This window comes from Pieris napi, chromosome Z (genome assembly GCF_905475465.1).
Source record: "Pieris napi chromosome Z, ilPieNapi1.2, whole genome shotgun sequence".
NCBI lineage: Eukaryota > Metazoa > Arthropoda > Insecta > Lepidoptera > Pieridae > Pieris > Pieris napi.
Window position 1 is genome coordinate 11,511,925 of NC_062259.1, and position 23,104 is coordinate 11,535,028.

Sequence of the window (23,104 nt, forward strand, 5' to 3'; positions counted from 1 at the left end):
TATTTAAGTTTTTGCACATCTATGTTTTTTTACATTGCACAATTCTTCCCATCTCATTCTCTCCCACGCTAAATCCTACGAATTTATGCGTCTGTCTCTTTTTACTGTCGCTTTTTCCGTTGCATCCGGTTTGAAATCACAACGATTCTAAAGAAGTTTCACTTCAAAAATAATTTATTTTAGAAGGCGTAATCAATACATCATGTAGTTGTAATCAGAGACAATTTAAATGTAGACTTAGGGTCATTGTTGTAGCAGCGGAAATAATGTTCAAGTAATTAGAATGGAAACTAAGAAATAAAAATCATCCATTCTTCAATCATTTATTACGCACTAAACTAAGATACACCTTCGAGGATATAAAAAATGTCAGCTAACCTATATTGAGGATGAAGAACCAGAGACAGTTTTATGTACAAAATAATTTACCCATCAGTTAATATATTTTGATACAGGCAGTTAACGCTAAAACTTGTCTCTGAATCTTAAATTATGACTTAAATCTATAATGTAGTATGAAGAGGAAGCTAAGGCAAGACCCGAGTTTCATTTCATATCCGAAGAAAAAGATCCGCCTCTAACTAAATCGAATTGTACATTAAAAATAGAGCGATTCTTTGTGCGTATATTCTGTTAAAATCAAAATACCAGTCATAACGTGATACGACTGGTATAAAGAAATATCGACGGCTCTTTTACCTTAATGTATTTTGAATATGTCTACCGAATATTTGGAAGTATTATATAATCGTTCCAAATGTTAAATATATATATTATATTTAAGGATATTCAGAATTGAACGGTCGACCGGTAGAGCTATATAGATTTAAGTCCTAATAACCTCGATAGAAAGTTTAAATACTGGGTGTGCTACATTGCTAAATCTATGGAAGATAAACACTTAAAATTTTCACATCTACAAATCAACAATACAATAAATACTTTTATGTTTAAAACATTGATAAAATACTTATAATTTATTGAGATTTAATACCTTGAAGTGGTTATTAAAATCGTAATATATTTTAAAAAATCACTCAAACTGTTTTAATAAAGTACTTGTCTTTACGCAAATTCGACTAAAAGAACGTTGTTTTTTTACTAGGACAGCACGCTCGCGAGTGCGCTGCCGGCTTATTACGATTTGTACGGTCTTTTCTCGATCCTAAGAGGAATTCAGTAAATCAGTGTACTTTAGTTAGAACAGTGTAAGTGATTTAGTTGACGAATGATGAACTTACGGATAACATACATTTTTAATTATATATTACCCAACTTATTACGCGCTAAAATATTAAAGTGTTATTGTGATGACATTAACATAGTTCACACTTAAATAGCTTAAAGATTTATTGTTTGTAATAACTTAAATTGACTTGTTATACAAGAAAAATTAAATTAAAAAATAAACACATTTTTGCGCATCATAGAACTGAGTTCAATGACATTTTCAAACATGAATTAACACAATTGTCTTGTTACACAAGAAATACATAAAAAAACATGATACAGTTAACACAAAAAAAAATTAAACCTTAAAATTGTGATGACATTGTTCAAACTAATATAATAATAATAATTGTTAAAAAAAACTGTGCTCGTTTATTTGAAACTTGTAATATTTAAAAAAATGCGCCAAATTTATAAAGCTGTCGGAATTACGGAGGTATTCCAAAGAGTGCACACTTGTAAACTATGTGTATTAAATAACTTTACTTTTGACTTTATGTCGGGTGTTAATCCTCTTCCTTTTACAATGTATGTAGAAATTAAAAAAGTAATTTAAATTATTGTCAAGAACAGTTTATATTCTGACCGAATAAAACAAACCATTTTACGTTATCAAAGCGGTCTTATTACACACTGTTATCTACAGGGTAAATATATATAAGCCTCATTAGATTTAAGATCCTTTTCCTCTATTTGATGCTTTGCAAATCCAACTATTCGAGATTCGATAACGACCGTTAAATATAAAGGTTTCAAATATATTAATTTGTGCGTTTAGCATATTAATAAAATCACTTAAGAATAAGCAGAGATGGTAAGATTCAGAATCGAGTACCTATACGTTCGTATTGGATATAATAATACTAATAATATAATATACGGAAGTCTGAATCTCATATGAGATTTCTTTAAGTATTAAACATTATTTATTAATTTTGTGCGATGGATACAAAAAGGAATGATAAAATTTCATTCCTTCAAAGTATTTATTTGTACCACTTAAAAACTGTTTATATTGGTCAAATTAATTCCAAATACTTTAATATGCACATATAGAATTCGTACTTTTTTTTTAAATTTTTATAATTGTTTAATTTATATGAATTTTATTAAAAATAAGAAAATAAAATATTGTCATAAAAGGCCAACTTAGTAACTAACACTGGTGGGTGCACACGTTTGTTTGAGAGTTTTTTTTTACTACAATTTTTATGGTATTTTAATAACTTCAATGGATGGTACTCAATATTTAAATATTTTGGAATGAAGGTACTGGGGCTGGTTAAGAGATATTTTGTTCATTATAACATATTTTATCATAGAGAGATTAAAAAATCAGTCTTAAGACTTAGGGAATGGCTAAAGTACTACAACTAAAAATGAGGTACTTGGGTATTATGATTTCAATTGTAAATAAAAGTATTTTCCGTTATACAGGGAAAAATGCATTATAGCGAATAAATCACTATTTTTACACTTTTGCATTAAGATTACCAAAGCCGAAAACAGCATTTAAATAGATTATCCTATAATATGAACACGTGTTTAGCCTTTTGTTAAGGAATAAATTGTAAGAAGACTGGTACTTTTAAAGTTCAATAATTTAAAATAAATTTTATACAATGTAAACTCTACTCTACTGGTTTACTACTATATCTAATTTAGAATCAATTCAACTTTTCTGTTAACATTCATAATTGTACTTGGTTACCTATATTAATAAAGTTATTTTGAGTTTGAGTTATAAGAGACGTTGAAAACATTACATTTTAACTATAAATGATTAACTTTATTTAAGCACAACCTCTGTGTTGCCATAATCATGGGAGTTAAAACGCCATTTATCTCTTAAGAATTTAAATTATAAAAATGTAATAAATTTTTCATCAGATTATCCACAATATATTTGTATTTGGTAATAAAACGTTTAATCTAACCGCAATATTAATGTTTGATAAAAACAGGTATGGTGTTTATGAAATTCTTTTTTAATAAGTTATCTTTACCTGTAGGTAAACATTTGTTTGGATTTTAATGTGGTAAAAGTAGAATATAAATTATTATTAATCTATGTGTGATGATTACATTTTGATGAAATAAAAAAAAGTTACTTTTAAACAACTTCTCTCGCTGAAACTGTTAAAGACTGGTAACGTAATAAGTTAAACGTATCGCATAAAAGATAAATAATTCCCAAACCAGCCAAATAGTGGATAATTTATGTTGTAAATGGCTTTCTTAACAGCAAGCAGCAAGCACTAAGCCCTGACGATATCTTCGACAGCTCGGAGAAACATATCGATCGGCGGGAGAAATCAATTTTCTCACAAAACACCTGGAAATATTTTTTATATATATTATCAAAATAAATCTTTAAGTAGTGTTTCTATAGTGTGACTCTCATATGAGCCTAGACCTACAGAGACCTACTAGACCTTTATATTAGCAGACATGAATATAATAGTTTTTGTTGTTGACTTATGTTATGCCCAATTATTAAGACAAGAAAAAATGTGATAGTCCTTGGGACTGTTCAGTATAGGCTCTGATGAAAGTAGACCGGAGTTTCTGAAGACGAGACTACTACATACACTAATAATATTTTCAGGCCCACACAAGATTCAACCTCCTACTTATATGTAGGCAGAAACATTGGGCGTTTTGGAGCATACAAAAGAACTTCAGGAATCCAACTTAGGTTTAAGTAAAATAGTCAAATTCTTTTATTTTCATAAATTAGCTAATGTCTCAAAAGCAAGAAGCAGTTTTTAAAGTCTTTGTGTGAATATTATGTAATAAGAAACTCGATTTTTTCCAGACTCTTTAAACTCACCTTAAACGACTGCGGTATCTCCTCGATAGCTCTGTGTATCAATGTACCATTGGCATATAGACAATTGGCTGCTTCCTCTTCAGGCACTGTGAGTGTCTGATATGAGAAACTTGCTTCCCTTTCCATCCGTTTCAACAACTCCTTTGCTTCCTTGCTCGCTGCTACACATAAAATATCCGGTCCAGCAACTGTTATGTATTTCTTCAAATGCTGTGCACCTTTTGTAACCTAAAAATTTATTAAATTGTATTAGATAGAGTTTTATGTAAGTACATAACAAAAAAACAGGAAAAAGGTACACAATCACAACTCTTCCAGTTTTTTTAGGCTGTTGGTCATCAGCCTTCTTTGGTTAAAGCCAGGTTACTCCTACATTTAGGGATATCTCAGAGGGTGAGCATAGCTAGGCTTAGACTACCCTTAAAAACTAAATTCAATACATTAATAAATACATGGTAAAAAGAGATCATACTCTAGTGTAAAAGAGTATTCAATCTCACTGCAAAAAATAATGAATTTCAAAAATAAAAGAAATAGCTTTGTTCCTATTGTGTTCTCAGAAGAACTATCAAAAGGGTACAACAATGTGACATAACTAGGTTCTTAAACTTAAATCTTAAGTGACATCAAAAATAATTAACTTATGTATATATAGATGATATTACATTTCTAAATATATTTAATTTTATTTGAAAGCCCAGAATTTGTTATCAAGGATAATAGTCTATGATGACACATTCCTGATTATTCTGGCTATATTTGTAAAGGAAACTCATGATAAATGATAATAATTTACCAATTTAATAACATATGTTTGACCTTGTCAATGTATTCTTTATAAGCTTCAACAGTGATTTAATGATATATCAGGTATTATATTTTTATACAGCAGCTATATAAAATAATTTTTACAATATTGATTCAAAATAATGTAAACTCCTTTTAAATCTTTACTATTTTAGAACAAATATCAATAATAAAAAATAGGAACACATTCCTTTAAGTACACATTAATACATTCTCATGACAATAATTGCTCAATTAGGAGGCCAAGCCATGACCTTTGGACTTTAACCTATTGCACAATGTACAAACCTAACCTTTACAAAAATTTATCAATCTCTACAAGTTTGTTATATTTGCAAGAATTTCAGGAAATTCCAATTTTCATAATTTATTATTGCTACGAGACTGAGTAATGAAAGCGTAAACAAAGTATTTAATACAGATATATCATATCTGTGTCTGCAGTTGTTTTATGTTAAATTCATACAAATCAGTCATATTGACTGGCATAATAGATGGAACTTTTTATATATAAACTGCAAATTTTCTAATATAATGAATAATAACAATAAATTAATACTAAATATTTATGACAATCATAAAATATGGATAAATAGATATCCTTTGATCTCAACATATCAATTTCAAAAAGCATACCTTGATAGGTGTACATGGAAATTCAGGAAAAGCCGCTGCCACTGCACTTGCACCAGCTTCATTGGTTGTTTCACAAATACCCACAAAAAACTCACGACCTGGAAACAGAATATTAACATGCCTAAAAATAGAACTCCCTCAAAGCTCAACTGAAATCAGTCTTATATATTTCCTTAAAAATATATATATAAGTAAATTAACATAGGTTTGCAAAAGACAAACATTTGAAAAAAACTATCTGTATTGTTCTTTAATGAATATTCTATGATAATTTGTTGCCAATCATGATGAAGCATGCAGTAAAGGAAGGTGTTAGAAATACCCCTTGCTATATGTTCTCCTAAACTACTTCCCAGAGGAAATCAACACATAAATGTCACAAAAAGCTATTGCTCAGAAAGTGTGGTAATGAAAACAGAAAATCAATATTAAATATTTTAATTTTTTTATTACATGCTTAAGGTTTGTTTCTAGAATACCTGTGAACAAGACATCAGATCCCAGCAACTTAGCATCCGGGTCAGACAATTCAATTACTGTTTGGCCAAGGTCATCTTCGAGAGTTTGTTTTACAGATTTTACCTATAAAAAATGTAAGCATCAATTTAAGCTTGCTAGCTAGAAATCTAGAGCTGCCATAATTTATTGTGGTATGTGTACATATTGTTTCTATACATTATATCATATTAATTATTACACTTTTTAGTTTTAAGCAACAAATTTTTAAGACAAAATTGGAGACAATTTTAATTTAAAAAAATAACTTGAAAACGAACTTACTAACTGTTCCTGTCCCGTTTTTGGTTTGAGAAGCAAAGCTATGCCATGGCACACAAGTGCAATGTCTTCCAATACGACAGCCTCAGGGAATGATGAACCAGCTTCGATTTCAATTATTTCCAAATTTAATTCACTCAGTAGTCTTATATAGCAATCGTATTGGCGTCTTGAGTCATTAATATCGGCCCGGTCTAGTCGCGGCGATGATTTACTAACGATAACATGGGTGTATTCATGCATTTTGAAATCCATTTTAATTGGAAATTGAAAGGTACACTGTATTGGAGTGTACTTAAATATGAATCCACTTAAACACTATAACCTTTGATAACTAGGTTAAAAATATAAAATCAAGAGTTCAAGACAAATATAATTTTTTAAATTATTTTTTTTTTTTAAGAAATTCGGGAGTCGTTACTCCACAGAATATACTTATTAAAAAAAAATTACGGCACTCTAGCACTCACGTCACAGATAAGAATAATACAATTTAAGAACAGATTGAAACGACTGTAAAGATACAATATAATTTTATAATAAATGTATTTTGTATTGATAACAGCAATTTTCAAATGAAAAAATATCAGGAATAAAAGTACTCTACTCGTGATAAATGAAGTTTGTAAATAGTTATCCAAAATTCGCAATTTAAAAGCACAAAAAGTAAAGTATGAGCCTAAATACCCCCTTCGCGAGTGAGAGTGTAACATAATTATCGAAAAAAAAACATTATAGAATAAAATATTTTGTAAGTAATATTCATACAAAATAATATTATTAGTCTGTGAATTTTTTTAAAAACCGGTAGTCTGTGCTATTTAAGAGAGTACGTGGTCATACTAGAATGACAGACAATTGCAAAAAATTGTTGTATTTTGGTTCGCAAAGATAAAATTCTAATCGATAAGAAATAATTGATTTTGATTTTTGCTAATAGATATTAATAAAAGAGCTGTAAATTTGTGGTGAATTGTTGTAATTCAGACTTCATCAAGCGTAGGTTACACGTTTTACAATATTTTATTGTATTTTCTTGACATGAAAAAATAATTGAATTAAAATTTTTATTCTAGCATAAAATGAGGCTAACATTGTGTACAATATTTTTGATTGTTTCTCTTCACGGGTCTTTTGCACCTCCGGTAACCCAAGACAAAGCAAAAGATGACAGTGAAATCAAAGACGACTTGGTAAGCACAGATTCCTATAAAGAAGTTTTATAGGATTTTCATTTTTTCTAAATAATATGGTAATGTTATAGTATTTTTTTAATTCCTGTCTCTAGCCATTTTATGCCCTTTATTCAAGTTGTTGCTTTAACCTTGTAATCTGTTGTAAAGTAGTTATAAAGGGCAATCACTTTTCCATTTTATTGAAATATAATTTATACATGCTATTGCATTATGTGATTTAATCCTCCTTTGCCAAAAAGGTCCTCATACTATTACAGTATAACGTCAAATAGAAAGACTTTAAATAGAGGCATTAAAATGGGTGCTGTCTTTGTCTTTGAATCTAAGATTAATAGATAAGACATGTTTTTAAGCGTTTAATTTTCAAAACGTGATGGGATACAACTAATTTTCGTTTCATATGAATGTACATTAGCATATTGTATGTTAAGCATCATTCCAAATTTTAATATGACTCATAAGGAAACACTATTGTAAACTATATAATGCCTTAAAATATATGTATGAATTTTTAAAAAACAAAGACATGTTAAAGGTTCTTTATAAAAAGTTACATAATATAATGTATATTTTGTTTTATTAGGAAGATTATATGGAGTATCATCGTTATCTGAAAGAAGTGGTCCAAGCCCTCGAAAGTGATCCAGACTTTCGTGAAAGACTAGAAAAAGCTGATGAAGAGGATGTTAGGGTAAGTATTTATAGAAACTTAGCATATTTGACCAGGTGACTTTTGGTTTAGGATAGCAAATTGAATTGTAAGTTTACTATGCCAATTTAACTTAATAAGTGTATCATGTCTAGTAAATATTAACATGGAAATAATATGAGTAATATCATAGGGAACAAAGCTTCAAGAAAGATGCTGGTGACAATAATCTTATTAAACTTAAAATTCTATTCACAAGATAAAGCATTATTTACACTGTTTTTTTTTTAAATGATTTTGCCTCAAATATAAACTTTTTACAAAAATTCACCTATGTTTATTAAACATTGTGTAATTGGAGCAGATTGTTTTAGAATTTATCTCACAAACACCGTATTAAGTTTTTATCTTCCTTTGAAAACTTTGATCCCATCCATTCATTATCTTTATACTATACATTTCTGTTAAACTGCTTTGCAAACTAATGTTATTTTGTTGTCACATAGTCTTTGCTTATGTGCATTAATATTAAGTGTCTTTTATTTTATCCAAAATTTATTGAAGTATGTATGTGGCGAGGGCAAGCAAAGCAGTAGCGCGAAAGTAAAGTTGCATATATTGCTACTGCTATAGATATTGTACAGGCTTATAAAATATAACAATATATTATCATAGGTATAAGAAACTTTTATATAGATTTTCATGTATTGAGGTCAACTTTAACAGGATTAAATAAGCCAAAATAACTAATTTAATAAAATACACCTTAATTATCTGGACTATTAAATTTTAATTTTAATGAAGAAAAGAATCTTGATCCAGTACCCTAAAGTTATTACTTATTACTGTAATATTCACTCCGAATTTGTATATGTTTCGTGGTCATTGGTTTTTTCAATAAGTCAAATAGATGATCAGTTTTTACTTCTGACACATGCCAACTACTTTTTGGTCTAAGACATGCTTTACGATGCTTTACCGTTACTGTACAAGCGTATTAAATACGCACATAGACAGAAAACTACATTACTGCACAGCCAGGGCTCGGACCTACGACCTTGGGGATGAGAGCCGCATGCTCAAACCACTATATCAACACAGTATTCAAAGGTATTTTCTTATTAAACTTATTAAACTTGACGACTCATTGGTCTAGTGGTTAGTACCCCTGACTGCGAATCCATGGGTCCCGGGTTCGATCCCCGGCTGAGACGAACATCGATGTGATGAACATTTGGTGTTGTGCTTAGGTCTTGGGTGTTTAAATATGTATTTAATATATCTATCTATCTATAATATGTATGTATATCCGTTGTCTAGTACCCATAACACAAGCTTCACCAGCTTAGCATGGGACTAGGTCAATTGGTGTGATTTGTCTAAAAAAAAAATAAAAAAAAAAAAAAAAAGGCTTCTTGTAAATTTTCTATTCCGTGCCCCTCTACAACTTACAATAGTGGAAGCAAGTACGATGTATGCTCATATCCTATGCGCTGATATCGCAACCTTTGAAGAGCGCTGTACAAAAATCATTGAGATCGGGGTCGTTATTGGTAGTAACAGCTCTGTTTTTTAAATATATTTTTGCTAGGCGTGTACATTCTTGACCAGTTCATAACAAAATTAGGAGTAAAATTAATATTAAGTTATTAAGCTCTGCTTGCATATTGCGTATTAGCGACAGGCTGCCGTTGCATTCAGCGATTTCAAGTTTAAGTTGTATTTCTTTCTGAATTGTTTACTTATCTGAAACAATATATAAATAACTTTCAGACTGGCAAAATTGCTGAACACCTTGACTTTGTCAATCATAATGTTAGGACCAAACTAGACGAAATTAAACGGAGGGAGTTGGACCGACTACGTCATTTAGCTACTAAGGTAAGTAATCATTTAGAATTTTTATTTTCAACTAGCTGGCCTGGCGAACACAAAGCAAAATAAAAATTGTATGAATCACGCAATGTTTTTGCGTCGGTTTTCTTGATATTTTTTTTTAAAGACAAATAGGTGGTTAGCCTTCTGTGTCTCTGTGTGCACATCACCTTCGAATTGACAATCGCACGCATAAAACAGGTAAGATTAAGTGTCGAGGCTGTGTATATGTTTTTTATTTTTTGACTACGAGCGCAACAAGTCACGTCTCGGAATTTTACTTTCACTTCATAACGGGAAATACAATAATAAGAATGATATTGTCAACAGCAATTTGAAATTACTAATAACCTTGAACACGAAGGGAAAGTTCCGACAAGTGATCATTTAGATCACCACAATCCACATACATTTGAAATTGAGGATCTCAAAAAACTTATAAAGAAAACGACTGAGGACTTAGAAGCTGCGGACAAACAGAGAAAGGAACAATTTAAGGTAAAGAATCAGAACAACTTTTTCAGATTATTTTAATTGACGGTTTAATTTCACAAAATGAAGGTGAGCTATGAACTCGGAACTGAGCTAAGTACATTCCGTAAGCGTTTTTGGTTTTATTTTTGGATTTGCATAATAATTGTAGAGGACCATAGCGGTCATATTATCTAATATATCAATCAATCAAAATAAGTTCAATTTAGATACATCTTAGTGCATGCTTATGAATGTCAAAAACGTTTACAAAATTCGCGAAAGAGCATTCGCAAAACTACCAGGAGGCCTTGTTCTGAGAAGAACGGGCAAGAAACCCAGCAAGTTTTACTCTCCCTCTACATTACAATTATTTAAAGGAAAATGTCATTAACCACGACGTCATTAAAGTTACATAAATAAATAAAAAATCTGTTCTGTGATTTGCCACATTCACCATTACACACATATTCACAACACTACACACACACATATAATAAGGAGACCTATGTGTCCCCCAATTTAAAATCTTCGTATATTCTTACCGAGTGTTTATCAAGACTGTTGCTGTCAGTATTCATTTATTAATAGGCCAAAAAACTACGAAATATATGTACCTATATTAATTTGTAATTAATTCCAGGAATATGAAATGCAAAAGGAATTTGACAAACATCAGAAATTGGAAGGTATGGATGAAACACAAAAAAAAGAATATATGGATAAACTAAAGACTGAAGAAGATGCTAAGAAACACCACAAACCGGTAAGAATATGGAAAATAATGACATTGTGCTAAACGTGGAGTAAAAATTGGGTGTTACCATGGTTACCATGCAAAGGATATTGTATTCCTAGTAATAACACAATCCAAGGTTAACAATACAATATACGTATCAAACAATACTGATTCATTAAATTACGCATACAGTCACTTATACATTATACAGTTATTCGTACATTATACATACATCATATATTATACCAAAGTTTTTGGGATTCACTGCATACCGTAGTTTGTTTGTTTATACATTGATTCGATTTCTTTATACTTTATGTACAAACTACATATAGTCGGTAAATTAATTAAAAATTTATAAAATAAAATTTAAGCCATTTTGTCCTATAGATATAATAGTGGTTGTAGGCACAGCAAAACAATCATGATTCAATCATACTTAATAATTTTGTTTGAAATATAGCCAAGCTTTTTTTGCTTCTAGCTGAAAATTCTGCGAAACGCAGTTTGATTTTTAAATAGATCTATATGAATGAAGTGTCCATTATCGACCTTACCAAATCGATATTTTCCTCGTATATCGCGTGTTGAATTGAACATCGTTACGTGGTGATTTCATAATACGCAATATTATTCGTTTTCTACAAATACTTAGTTGAAATAATTGTTATTTGCGGATTTTAAAAATATTCTTAATTAATGCAATTCGTTAATTTCGATTGTATATCCATAAAAAGTATTCATAAAGATTCTATAATGCCATTTGCACATAAATTACTCAATTCAATACGATTGTTACAAATTCAATGTGCACGTGTATGTCAATAAATTATTATCGCCTTACAAGTGATTGCAAGATTTCTCCCTTCAAATATTGCGATAAACAGTGTGTGGCATAAACCTACATTAGTTCCAGGTCCTTTAAAATTTATATAAGGTTCTCGATATTGATTTCTCATTAAGAATATTACAAGAAAATATACTTACTAGTAATACATTATATTAGCTTATAAACTAATTATGTTTTATACTAGTAATAACAAATAAAGAAGTATAAAAGTAGACAAGACAGAAGACAGAAGACAGAAGACTTATTAGATAGAAACACAATTACAAAATTTGATGTATGATGTGACGGTATTTCAAAATAATATTTATATATGTATAATTATTTACCAAGCTATAACGATGATTAAGTTATGTTTGAGATTTATTTATATATCTTTAATCTGTATCTGTATATATATTACATTTGTATGGTTTTTTGGCGCTGAAATGCGTTGATAAAAAATTTGTAGATATTTTCAAACATTGAGAGATTTCAAAATACAACTACGAGAAATAAGACCATCCTGTGGGATTACGGAATAACAAACTTAATTATAATAATCACACACATATCTTATATATAAAACACACATACATTATAACAATTATACATATGTTCCATAAATTATACACTTTACGTTGTAATAAATGAAAAAAATTGACAAAACACAGATCCACCATCCGGGATCCAAACAGCAATTAGAGGAAGTATGGGAGAAACAAGACCATATGGACCAACAATTTGACCCTAAAGCATTCTTCATGATGCACGGTGAGTTAATAATTATATGTTGTCTGTGGCAGCTTCACCATCCAGTGACGAGAGGTCAATTGTTAGAATTGTGGAAAAACGAAAAAATGGACAAAGATTTCGACCCCAAAGTGTTTTTCATGATGCATGGTAAGCCGATGCGTGTCGGTTATGCTTAATGTTTTTATATAGTTTGAATTGTATATATCCTTTTAGACAAGATATATACACTATATATAAACACTCCATTTGACATATGGGGTTAGGGGTTAGGGTTGGTGGACTCATTTCCGCAATTAGACACTTAATTACATTTGGCATATGAATTCGTTGCGTAGTTTAAAATAATAAAATTATAAGCTCTAACATTTAAAGATTGTTACAACTAAATAACAGACAAAAATTTTCCTTGTTTTGTAAAGTATGCATTATATTATATTATATTAGATTCCTGATTAGTCCAAATACGTCAACAAGTACTTATGAACGTTAAAACAAATATAGCTTTACCTTAACTTTAAATTTTGTTTATTTAATAGCGGATTACGATAGTTCTATTTCATGCTAAGCTTTTTTTTAGTATTCAAAAGTATAACCTCCTTCATACAAAATCTTTTTCTAATTGCATGGTAACCAAAGTCTATTTCCATCACAGCGTAAATATTGCAGTGAACGAGAATCTAGTGATAAGGCAGGTTTATTAACCCCAGGAAATTATTAAAGTTGTGATAACAAAATTAATATTGTTACGCATTTTGAAAATTATATCAATTATAATAATAATTAATATAAAGGCTATATTATTATTATTAATTATTTCAATTAAAATAGTAATTTTGAGGATTGTTTTGCTACTGCATTAAACAAAAAGTGCTATCCAGTGCTCGCATTACATAAAATATGGATTTTTTTTTGTTAATTACAAAAAAAAACCTTTGCAGTTAGCCAATAATTGCCTGACCATGATTTAAGGGACACCCTGTATGTAAATACAACTAAAAAATAAAGATACATTAAGCATAACCAAATTTTTTGACAATCATGTTAGTATTTGTTATCATTTGCACGCATTTGGTCTTTATTGTGTGGCATGTAAGTTTAGTTAGTGATTTGTGTGCTGCCATCTTTCTTAGAGAGTTGGAATGTATAATGCTTGTTTTGATTTGTTTCCATTCTCAAATGTAATTTTGAAATCCGAGAAACTATTCAAATTTTTATGTCATTGCCTAGTTGGTTGTTAAATTTAGTTTCATACTACTAATATTTAGGTTTCTTTGGCAATTTAAAATTTCTATATCTATATATGTACTTCTATAAAAAATATATATACAGTGTACAACGAATGTGTGTATAACGAAATTCAAGGGACCGAGCATTTTATTCGTTATAGAGAGGTTTCGTTATAGGGAGAGAAGAATACAGTTATAGAGTTTACACTCTATGTATACTTTCAATAAGAAACATTTTACGCAAAAACACATGTTATTATTACCCCATAAATTTTAATACAAGCATTTAAATTATAGTTACCCTAGTTCTAGAAGGTCACCAAATTTGAAAAGTTTTTCGGTATTTGGAATATCCCTACCAATGTTTGATTAAAAGTACTAGTAGTTTGATCTACCCTTCGTATGCTTTTTGTTTGTAGAAAAATAAATATTTGATACTGAATATTAATTCAGTATCAAATATTTAGTTCACTTGTTAAATCAAACATATTAATTAGTATGTAGTTTTTAAAGTTGCGTTTAATTTAAACAATTTAACGCAACTTTAACTGGTTAAAAACTAAAACTTTATCTATTAAGGTCATGCATTAAATTTGCGAATATTGCTATAGATTTATTTAAGTCTGGGCCTCAAATTTCTGTATCTGTTTCGTGATAATTCTCTAATAGGCAAGTAGGTGATCAGCCATGTGCATGGCCATCAATTTAGTCTAAGACATTTATGATGTTTGCCTTCATTTATTTTGTTTGTACGAGTGAGTGGTTAATGCGCCCATAGAAAAATGTATTGGTACACTTTCGTGGTATTGATGTATGTACTTAATTCACGTTTATATCCTTTAAATAATTAGTATAGTACTAGTATAATAGTACGTGTATTCAGAAACAATAATTATATCGCTCGAATTTTTAAATTTAACGTTTTGTTAAGAAGCCAATTAATAATCAATAATTGTTATTATGGAATGAAAAAAGGTTTGATGTCTAGTAATGCATGCGTGTCTGGTGAAGAAGCATGCGTGCCTACCCTTAAAGGGGTATAGGGCATATTCTTTACAGAAGAACCTAAAACGCTCAAAATTAGAGGTTGACCTAAAGCTCAAAGGCACTGCATTATAAAATCAAACAGAAGGCGGTTGGAATTATTTATTATTTTGGGGAAGTGAAGAGCAAGCAACATTATACATGCAAATTTTATTTAAACTTGGCTTACTATACATACATATAAATACATAAAAATGTAATTGAAAACTCATAAACCTCCGTCGAATCGTATACCACATCGTTCGGGTTCTTATTTTTGTAGTAAAATTTGCTATAAGTACTTATAGACTTCCTCTCTATGTTCTATCTAATTATGTAGGATGTCAATTGTCAAAAAAGCTAATTTTAACTCTAGATGTTGACGGTAATGGCGTATGGGACGCGGACGAGGTAAAAGCTTTATTTATCAAGGAGTTAGACAAATTGTATGGACCTGGAGGTCCCAACAAGGATTTGCATGAGAGAGCCGAGGAAATGGAAAGGATGCGGGAACACGTGTTCAAAGAAAATGACAAAAATCACGACGGTTTGATTGACTTCCACGAATTTATGACTGAGACCCAACGCGCTGAGTTTAACCAAGATGACGGTGAGTAAAATATCTCCGAGTCTAAATGCGATATATTAATTATTATAGAAATAAAACCCATTATAAATAAATATCATTATATTGGCATTTATATAATCTTTAATTCATTTAACGTATTGAACATATTTTTTTTTAATTATTTGCCCTTAAAGCGGTGTTTCCCAAACTTTTTTTTGTAAAATTCTTATGATCTCCTGTGTAATTGTTCACTTAAGAAATTTAAATGATAGGTTTTACGAAGAAAGCACTAGGAAATTGTTAACGAAACACAGGCATCCCCGTTAGGACTGCCTAAAAGCCTATTTTCGTTAGTCTGTTTTAAAATACATAATTATTTTTGAATAAAACGTCGACCATAGTTGTTTAAATATACCTTATAATCCGGTTATGTGTTGTCCTATACATGTTTTAATGTAAGGGAAACATTCCAGGCTGGAAATCCATTGATGAGAATCAAATTTATACACAACAAGAGTATACTGAGTATGAACGCAGGCGTTTGGAGGAGTTACATTATCTTCAGCAACGTGGCCTGGTAATTATATATATTGGGGTGGATTTTTAGATGGTCTTGGTACAAATAGTTCAAGATTTCTTGATGATACCATAACTGTGACGCTGACGCTTTGTTATTAAAATACTAGTACTGACAATCTCATACTAAAATTCAGTGCTTTGGTCATTGAGATACTTCTGTACGTTATAAATGAGAGACATTGTCATGTGAATTTTTTTTTCTCTTTTAAATTATTGATAACTTATCTCAGTCTAAAAGCCCTAAACTTAGTTAATTAAAAAAAAAACACAGGTTGACGCCCATGGTCGTCCAGTTCCGGGTGCAGAACACCAATTACATCAATACCAACAACAGGTTTATCAACAACAGCAACAGGCGTATCATCAACAACAACAGGCGTATCAACAAAATCAACATTACCAAGGTAACCAACATTATCCAGGACAGATGCCGCCTCAGGGACAGATGCCACCACAGGGTTATATGCCTCCTCAAGGACAGATGCCTCCTCAAGGACAGATGCCGCCTCAAGGACAGATGCCTCCTCAAGGACAGATGCCGCCTCAAGGACAGATGCCACCACAGGGTTATATGCCACCACAAGGACAGATGCCACCTCAAGGACAGATGCCACCTCAAGGACAGGTGCCACCTCAGGGACATATGCCGCCTCAGGGACAGATGCCACCCCAGGGACAGATACCAGCTCAGGGACAGATACCAGCTCAGGGACAGATGCCAAATCAAGGACAAACACAAGGACAGGTGCCACCCCAAGGACAGTTACCAAACCAAGGGCAGATGCCAAACCAGGGACAGATGCCAAACCAGGGACAGATGCCACCCCAAATGCCTCCACAAGGACAGGTGCCACCTCAAGGACAAATGACACAAGGACAGGCGCCACCACAAGGGCAGATTCCTCAGGGACAGATACCCCAAGCTCAAATGACTCAAGGGCAATCTCCACCACAGGGACAAGCCCAAGTTCCACAAGGTCAAGCTCAAGTCTCATCTGGAAACCACTAGAAGTATAATTTTTTTAACATGATTGATTGATTGAATTCACTTCATTTTTATATTTAATCTGTAGATAGAATTCGACTTGTGACACACAAGTATCACAAATTAAACATTAATATGTAGATTACAATATTAGAATGTTGTATTTTAAAATTTTAAATGACGATTTTCGGAATTAATGATTTTTATATTTTTTTATCTATAGTATGCAAAACACACTGTTACTCTTATACTTGACTTTGACAATGTACCAAGTGAAAAGATGTCTTACTGTTTCCATAGACAATAGATTCATTATTGCGCTGACTATCCCACGCAAATTAACGCACTGTCAAGTGCCAATATTTCCTTGCAACTATAATCTATGGATATATTTGAAGAACCTATTTAAGGTTTAGATGGCGCTTTTGGAAAAATATGATTTTAAGTAATAAAACTAATGTGTCATCTTAACATCTTAAATTTTTAGCTAAGCAACAAATGTTTTTATGACTTCCATCAACTACACATCATCACGTTTCAAAGATTCGCGATGAAGGCTATGAATTATTGAATGTTTTTATAATAAAATTAATTATATTTACATTACTATAGTATAGTATTCAATGTTCTGTAGTGCCAAATAAGCACTTAAAATTGTGTATTTTAAATTTATCATAAATAAATTGACGGAGATTGTTAGAATTAGGTTAATTAAAGCGTTCATCGAAATTGTTTGTTTTATTTGATTCTAATAAAATGAGAACATAGATGTTACACAAACATCTATTTTAAATTTGCTATTTGTATATTATTTTACGATATTTGAATTTTTTCAATGGTATTTATGTGACCGATTATATCATTAAATAAATAAATAAATCGTTTATTTGCCAAGATAGTGGTACAATTAGATCGATCAATAAGAAAAATCCGCACAATCAGCCATATATAAATAGGCCATATGCAAATGTCATAATCGCTCACGCTATAATATTATAGTGAAATAGTTGTTTCGGATAGGTGGTACACAAATGGGGTGCCCCTTGTATCGTACTAAGTGACACGAGATATTGATAGCTATAAGAATATATAATACATATAGTCCACTAAAGTCTTGCGGTTTCTATGATTATATGAAAACTGTAACCGATTATTTAGTTCTATAGAAATCGTCAACCTATTAAAAAATATACTGTATTTCCTACCTCGACATACATTTTCCCCATTGAAATTAATTGATACTCTTTCGTTTCTGCCAATTTGTGTTAACGCTGTGGTAGAAAGAGACAAAAGATTAGTTTAGTTAAAAACGTGCAATTAGAGTATTATTTTTATGAATACTATATTAATTTACGGATACTATATCTACACAAAAGAAGTTGGTTTTATAGATAGAAAAGACTAACAGAGTGTTTATTTGATTTGAAATAACACATAATATGTGCCGTACAGTCTAATTTTAGGTAAATTACTCGGACAGATAGTACATGATATAGGCAAGCACAATCTAAAAACGGTCGTTCACTATATTATATAACATTCAGAGCACGGTTGAAAAGAACGCTTCTACCCTCTTTGTCTTTTTTTATTCAAATAAGGGATGTAGGGCTAAGGGAGCGTTCAAGTATTACGTCACGCAATTTTTGGAGATTATTAACCTCCCCCCCCCCCATGTAACGCGCCGTAACGTTTTTCTGTACCCAAGTATAGTAAAACGTTTCGTGACCACCTAGTGACTCTTTATACCTAAAAGTTACCATTATGTGGTGTGAAATACTGGAAAGCCGAAAATAATATTAACAATAACGCGTAATTCAATCCCCACCCCGTATCGTAACGTTTTACAAAAGAACCCCGCGAGAGACTTGCTCTTTTAGAGAAAATATAAATTTAACAATGATGTATGGAGGAAATAACCGTACACAAGCTGAGTCACTGCTTTATATTCTCAGTATAACTTGATAACAAGGTTACATGTTAGCTGTGTGTCTTACAAATTATCGCGTTACAATAACAAACGCTTATCTTATATTTATTCCTGACTTACGCCCTTACGCTGATTTGTGTAAAGTACGGTTTCCCAATATGTCTTTTATAATATGAATTTAGGTAATTTAAAGGCTGTCTAATAAAGTTAATGCCATGAGTATGCACGTAAATAGTCTGCACTTCCTGAACTACGCTAGTCCAGAAGACTTGAAGTAGGCGCAAAGGATGAGAAAATAATGAATTGTAGGTATACTGCAAGGGAAATCTTTACGGCTGTATTGACTGGACTGAGGTAAATAAAACATCTAAACAAATTATTAAGCAATAAAAATAATTTATCAATAATTAATTATTAAACAAAACGGAGGTTTTAATACTGGTAACGTCCGTTCTAAGTGTTCCTGCCTCTTATGTTTCGTATATAATACGACTGGATGCTAATACGTTTCTAGTTTGTATCTCGGGGTTGGTTTTTTAAGGTTTCGTAGTACTGTGATGTCCAGATGCTAATCGGCCTCGACAATTTCATAGTGTAGAAGCCTCTGATGGTGGGTGGAGCTTGTTTACAAGTAAAAAACATTGTTGCCATTAAAGAGCGTCGCAGGTTTTTACCCGTTCTTTTCGTCCGTGGAGGGCCGTACGTTTAGCAATTTAATGATACAGTCATATTTGGAATGGCTTTATGTAAATATCGGTTTGAGGATATTGTAAACGCAACTTTAATTCGCCAGTATTTTAAAAAGATCCTATTAACTTGTCAAGACTACTAGTAAGAAATCAGAACCAAATTGATAATTAAATTAAAAGGGGATTTCAAAGAGAATAGTGGGTTTGCCACGATTGCATGCTTTAATAGGTAGACTGTTTTGCTAAATTGTGATAAAGTACATATTATACATACCTATATCGCATGTGTATATAGGAAACGGTCAATAACTAGGTCCTAATGAATTGGATTGTTATTACTTCACGCTTGTACTGATTAACCGAATATAACAATGATGTAAGTCAACGTTATTGCAGATTAAATAACAGGAAAATAGTTTAGTAACTACAATAATTTTACAGACGATTAAATTTTTAGTGCTGTATCTATTATAGCCATAAACTATAGATATTTCGGAAAAAAATTGTATCTATTATTTAAATAGTATTAAATAATATTCCTGAGATATTTAAGCTTTAAATTTACTCGCATATTTTGTAAATACTGCCATTCAAAATTGAGTTTTAAAACAATGTGACAAGATTGAATTTTATTCAACTTTTTCGCGAACGCTAAACGGGATAATAATAATAATAATTAAGCCTCACTTATTCCTTGAAAAATTTACAAAAAGTTACAAAATATACACACACACATAAAATACATACATATATATATACATATATCATATATACATATATATATATATTCTGTTTTTTCAAGGACCTCTTATTGAGTATAGGCCTCCTCCAATTGACTCCATCTCTCAAAACAGTTTGAGCATTTTTCTCCCAATCCTCTCCACCAACTTTCTTAAGCTCGTCGGCCCACCGTGCAAGAGGGCGACCACGCTTTTTCCTGGTGGCCCTTTCCACTTTGTTACCCTTTTTGTCCATCTGCCATTATTCATTCGAGCGGTATGGCCCGCCCATTTCCACTTCTGTTTTTTGCAATAGGACAGTGCATCAATAACCTTTGTTTTGTTTCTTATTTGTGTTCTTCTGATCTTGTCCTTCAGTTTTAAATTGAGTATACAGCGTTCCATTCCTCGTTGACAAGTTGTTATTTTTCTATTTGTTTTCGAGTCATATATCCATGATTAGCAACCGTAAGAAAGACATGGCAATATACACGTGTCTAAGACTTTCTTTTTTAGGTATATTGGTAAACGGGATAGTTTTCATTAATTTACTAACGTGTTTATAACATTTCAATTTTGGCCTAGTGGCTTCAGCATGCGACTCTCATCCCTCAGGTCATATGTTCGAACTCTGTATGTGCATGTCGATTTTCTGTCTATAACACTCGCTTTTACTGTGAAAAAAATCATCTTGTGGAATACGGCATGGCTTAGATCAATACATATAAGAGACTTTATTAGTAAAAATATATGATAACGAAACAGTTATTTCTGGATTATAATATTATTAACCGTTGTTACAATTACTAAACCATGGTCACATTATATATGAAGTACCTACCTTGCCCAGTCTCAGTTTCTGTCTGTTTCATTGACTACAAAAAAATAATGACTTAAAATACATAAATAACACAGAAATATCGTTTTTGTTTTATCAGAATTACATTTATACAGATAGCATTACCTAAAAACTTCAAAAGACTTTGAGAAAGTCAAAATATTATGCATACTTTCGTACATTTGATTGTAATTGTATGTTAAGACTATAAAAAGCTTGATAACTAACAGTTTTCAGTCAAATGTGTTAAAAACACACTACGTTAAACACATTGTTTGCTTCTAAACCTCTTTTCGCCTATAACATTAGGAACGTAGGCTGATCTTAGCAAAGAAAAAAGAATTAAATGTGACTTGAATCTTTGAAATTCTGCACTTTTACTTGTATACAATATATCTATTGCATATATATTTAGAAATATCTGTAACATTAGAGATTAATGATAGCTTACTATATCTATTTAAAGTGTTAGATTTAAAAATATTAATTAACACATACATAGAGTATAAACAAATATAAATTACACACAAAAATATAAATTACAAGGTAAAACAGAAAACAGGTAATCAAAATGTATTATGAGTATGTGTCAACTGTGATCCAGTATATCCTCCTGTATAAAGAAATGAATACTGCACTAATTGTGTTGCATATGTGTTAGATAGGTTTATTCTGTATGTATTCCCTGGATGATTAGATGGATACAAAAATTGAAAGAACAAATAAATGTATAAATCATAACCATATACATACCATACCCATGTATTGTTTAGTAATATCTAAAAGATCAAATATTTGTCAAATAAAATAGAAATGATTAATTCATATAATTTATATATTCTTTTGTCTGGGTCTTCACAAACCACCAAAACCATAATCCTTAGTCTTATTGCATTGCAAATATTTTGAGGTTATGTCAAATAAAAATTAAGTAAATCACGATGTTATACGTGCACTATTGGGATATATTTCTATAGGATCAGGCTTGTGGGTGACAGTAGTAGCAAATATGGTTGAATACTAAGACTATATACTTTTAATTATGCATTATAGAACTGGACTTTTTCCATTGTATATTAAGTTAATTTGAAAAATGTACTTTACGAATTCCTTGTATTCTTAATGTAAAACATATTGTTCATACTTAAAGTATATAACTATTATTTTAATTAAATTCAATTTTAGGTTTATTTTACTAAATGAAGGTACCTAATTAATTTGAGTTATTTCGATAAATTATTTGAGATAGCGTGTTTGTTTTATGATAAAGTTCGTCTGTTGTTGCTATAAATTAGTCTAATTATGCATTATATTGTATAATAATAGTTTTAATATTTTCGTAAAATGTGGGTAGTTTGAAATTTTTTTATTCAAACGTACATTCGAGAAGACATGCTTAGAACATTTTGTCATAGATTATGAGATTGGTAGATGCAATTTTAGCAAGCGCTGATAAACAGTGGAGTATAGCAAATATTAAAAAAAATATAAGGTAATTTTATTGTATTTGGATTTGAAAATTAAATTTTGTTATTAACAAATTGGGTAATATTAATATGTAACACGTCTAAGTAAAATCTACTATAAATTTAATTAAAATTACTTTCTCTAAAATCTATTTACATATAACTAACAAATATGATAGAAATTATTAATTTACTAAAAACAAAAAAGTTGTTAAAAGTTAATAAAATGTTTATCAAATTATTCCGTTTAATGACATCAATTGTAATAATAACATTGTTTACTTAATAA

The 23,104-nt window shown here is 30.7% G+C and overlaps 2 protein-coding genes across 3 annotated transcripts; one reads left to right on the top strand and one right to left on the bottom strand.

Moving 5' to 3' along the window:
- Positions 1–311: 311 nt before the first annotated feature.
- On the bottom strand, positions 312–6,657 carry LOC125062607 (N(G),N(G)-dimethylarginine dimethylaminohydrolase 1). Its single transcript, XM_047668641.1, has 5 exons — positions 6,287–6,657; positions 5,986–6,088; positions 5,507–5,604; positions 4,064–4,291; positions 312–3,565 (listed from the first exon to the last, which is right to left on the bottom strand). Exons 1-5 carry the CDS (start codon positions 6,536–6,538, stop codon positions 3,449–3,451), a joined length of 798 nt encoding a protein of 265 aa, XP_047524597.1. The 5' UTR covers positions 6,539–6,657; the 3' UTR covers positions 312–3,448.
- Positions 6,658–7,099: 442 nt separating this feature from the next.
- LOC125062202 (nucleobindin-2) lies at positions 7,100–17,905 on the top strand. Of its 2 annotated transcripts, none has more exons than XM_047667951.1 (10): positions 7,100–7,282; positions 7,360–7,476; positions 8,063–8,170; positions 9,902–10,009; positions 10,334–10,501; positions 11,118–11,240; positions 12,846–12,942; positions 15,421–15,654; positions 16,086–16,189; positions 16,463–17,905. In XM_047667951.1, exons 2-10 carry the CDS (start codon positions 7,366–7,368, stop codon positions 17,198–17,200), a joined length of 1,791 nt encoding a protein of 596 aa, XP_047523907.1. In that variant the 5' UTR covers positions 7,100–7,282; positions 7,360–7,365; the 3' UTR covers positions 17,201–17,905. The 2 variants fall into 2 exon arrangements, with proteins under 2 accessions (XP_047523907.1, XP_047523905.1); XM_047667949.1 differs by lacking the exon at positions 12,846–12,942 and adding an exon at positions 12,714–12,813 and having other exon boundaries at positions 7,102–7,282.
- The last annotated feature ends 5,199 nt before the right edge of the window (positions 17,906–23,104 follow it).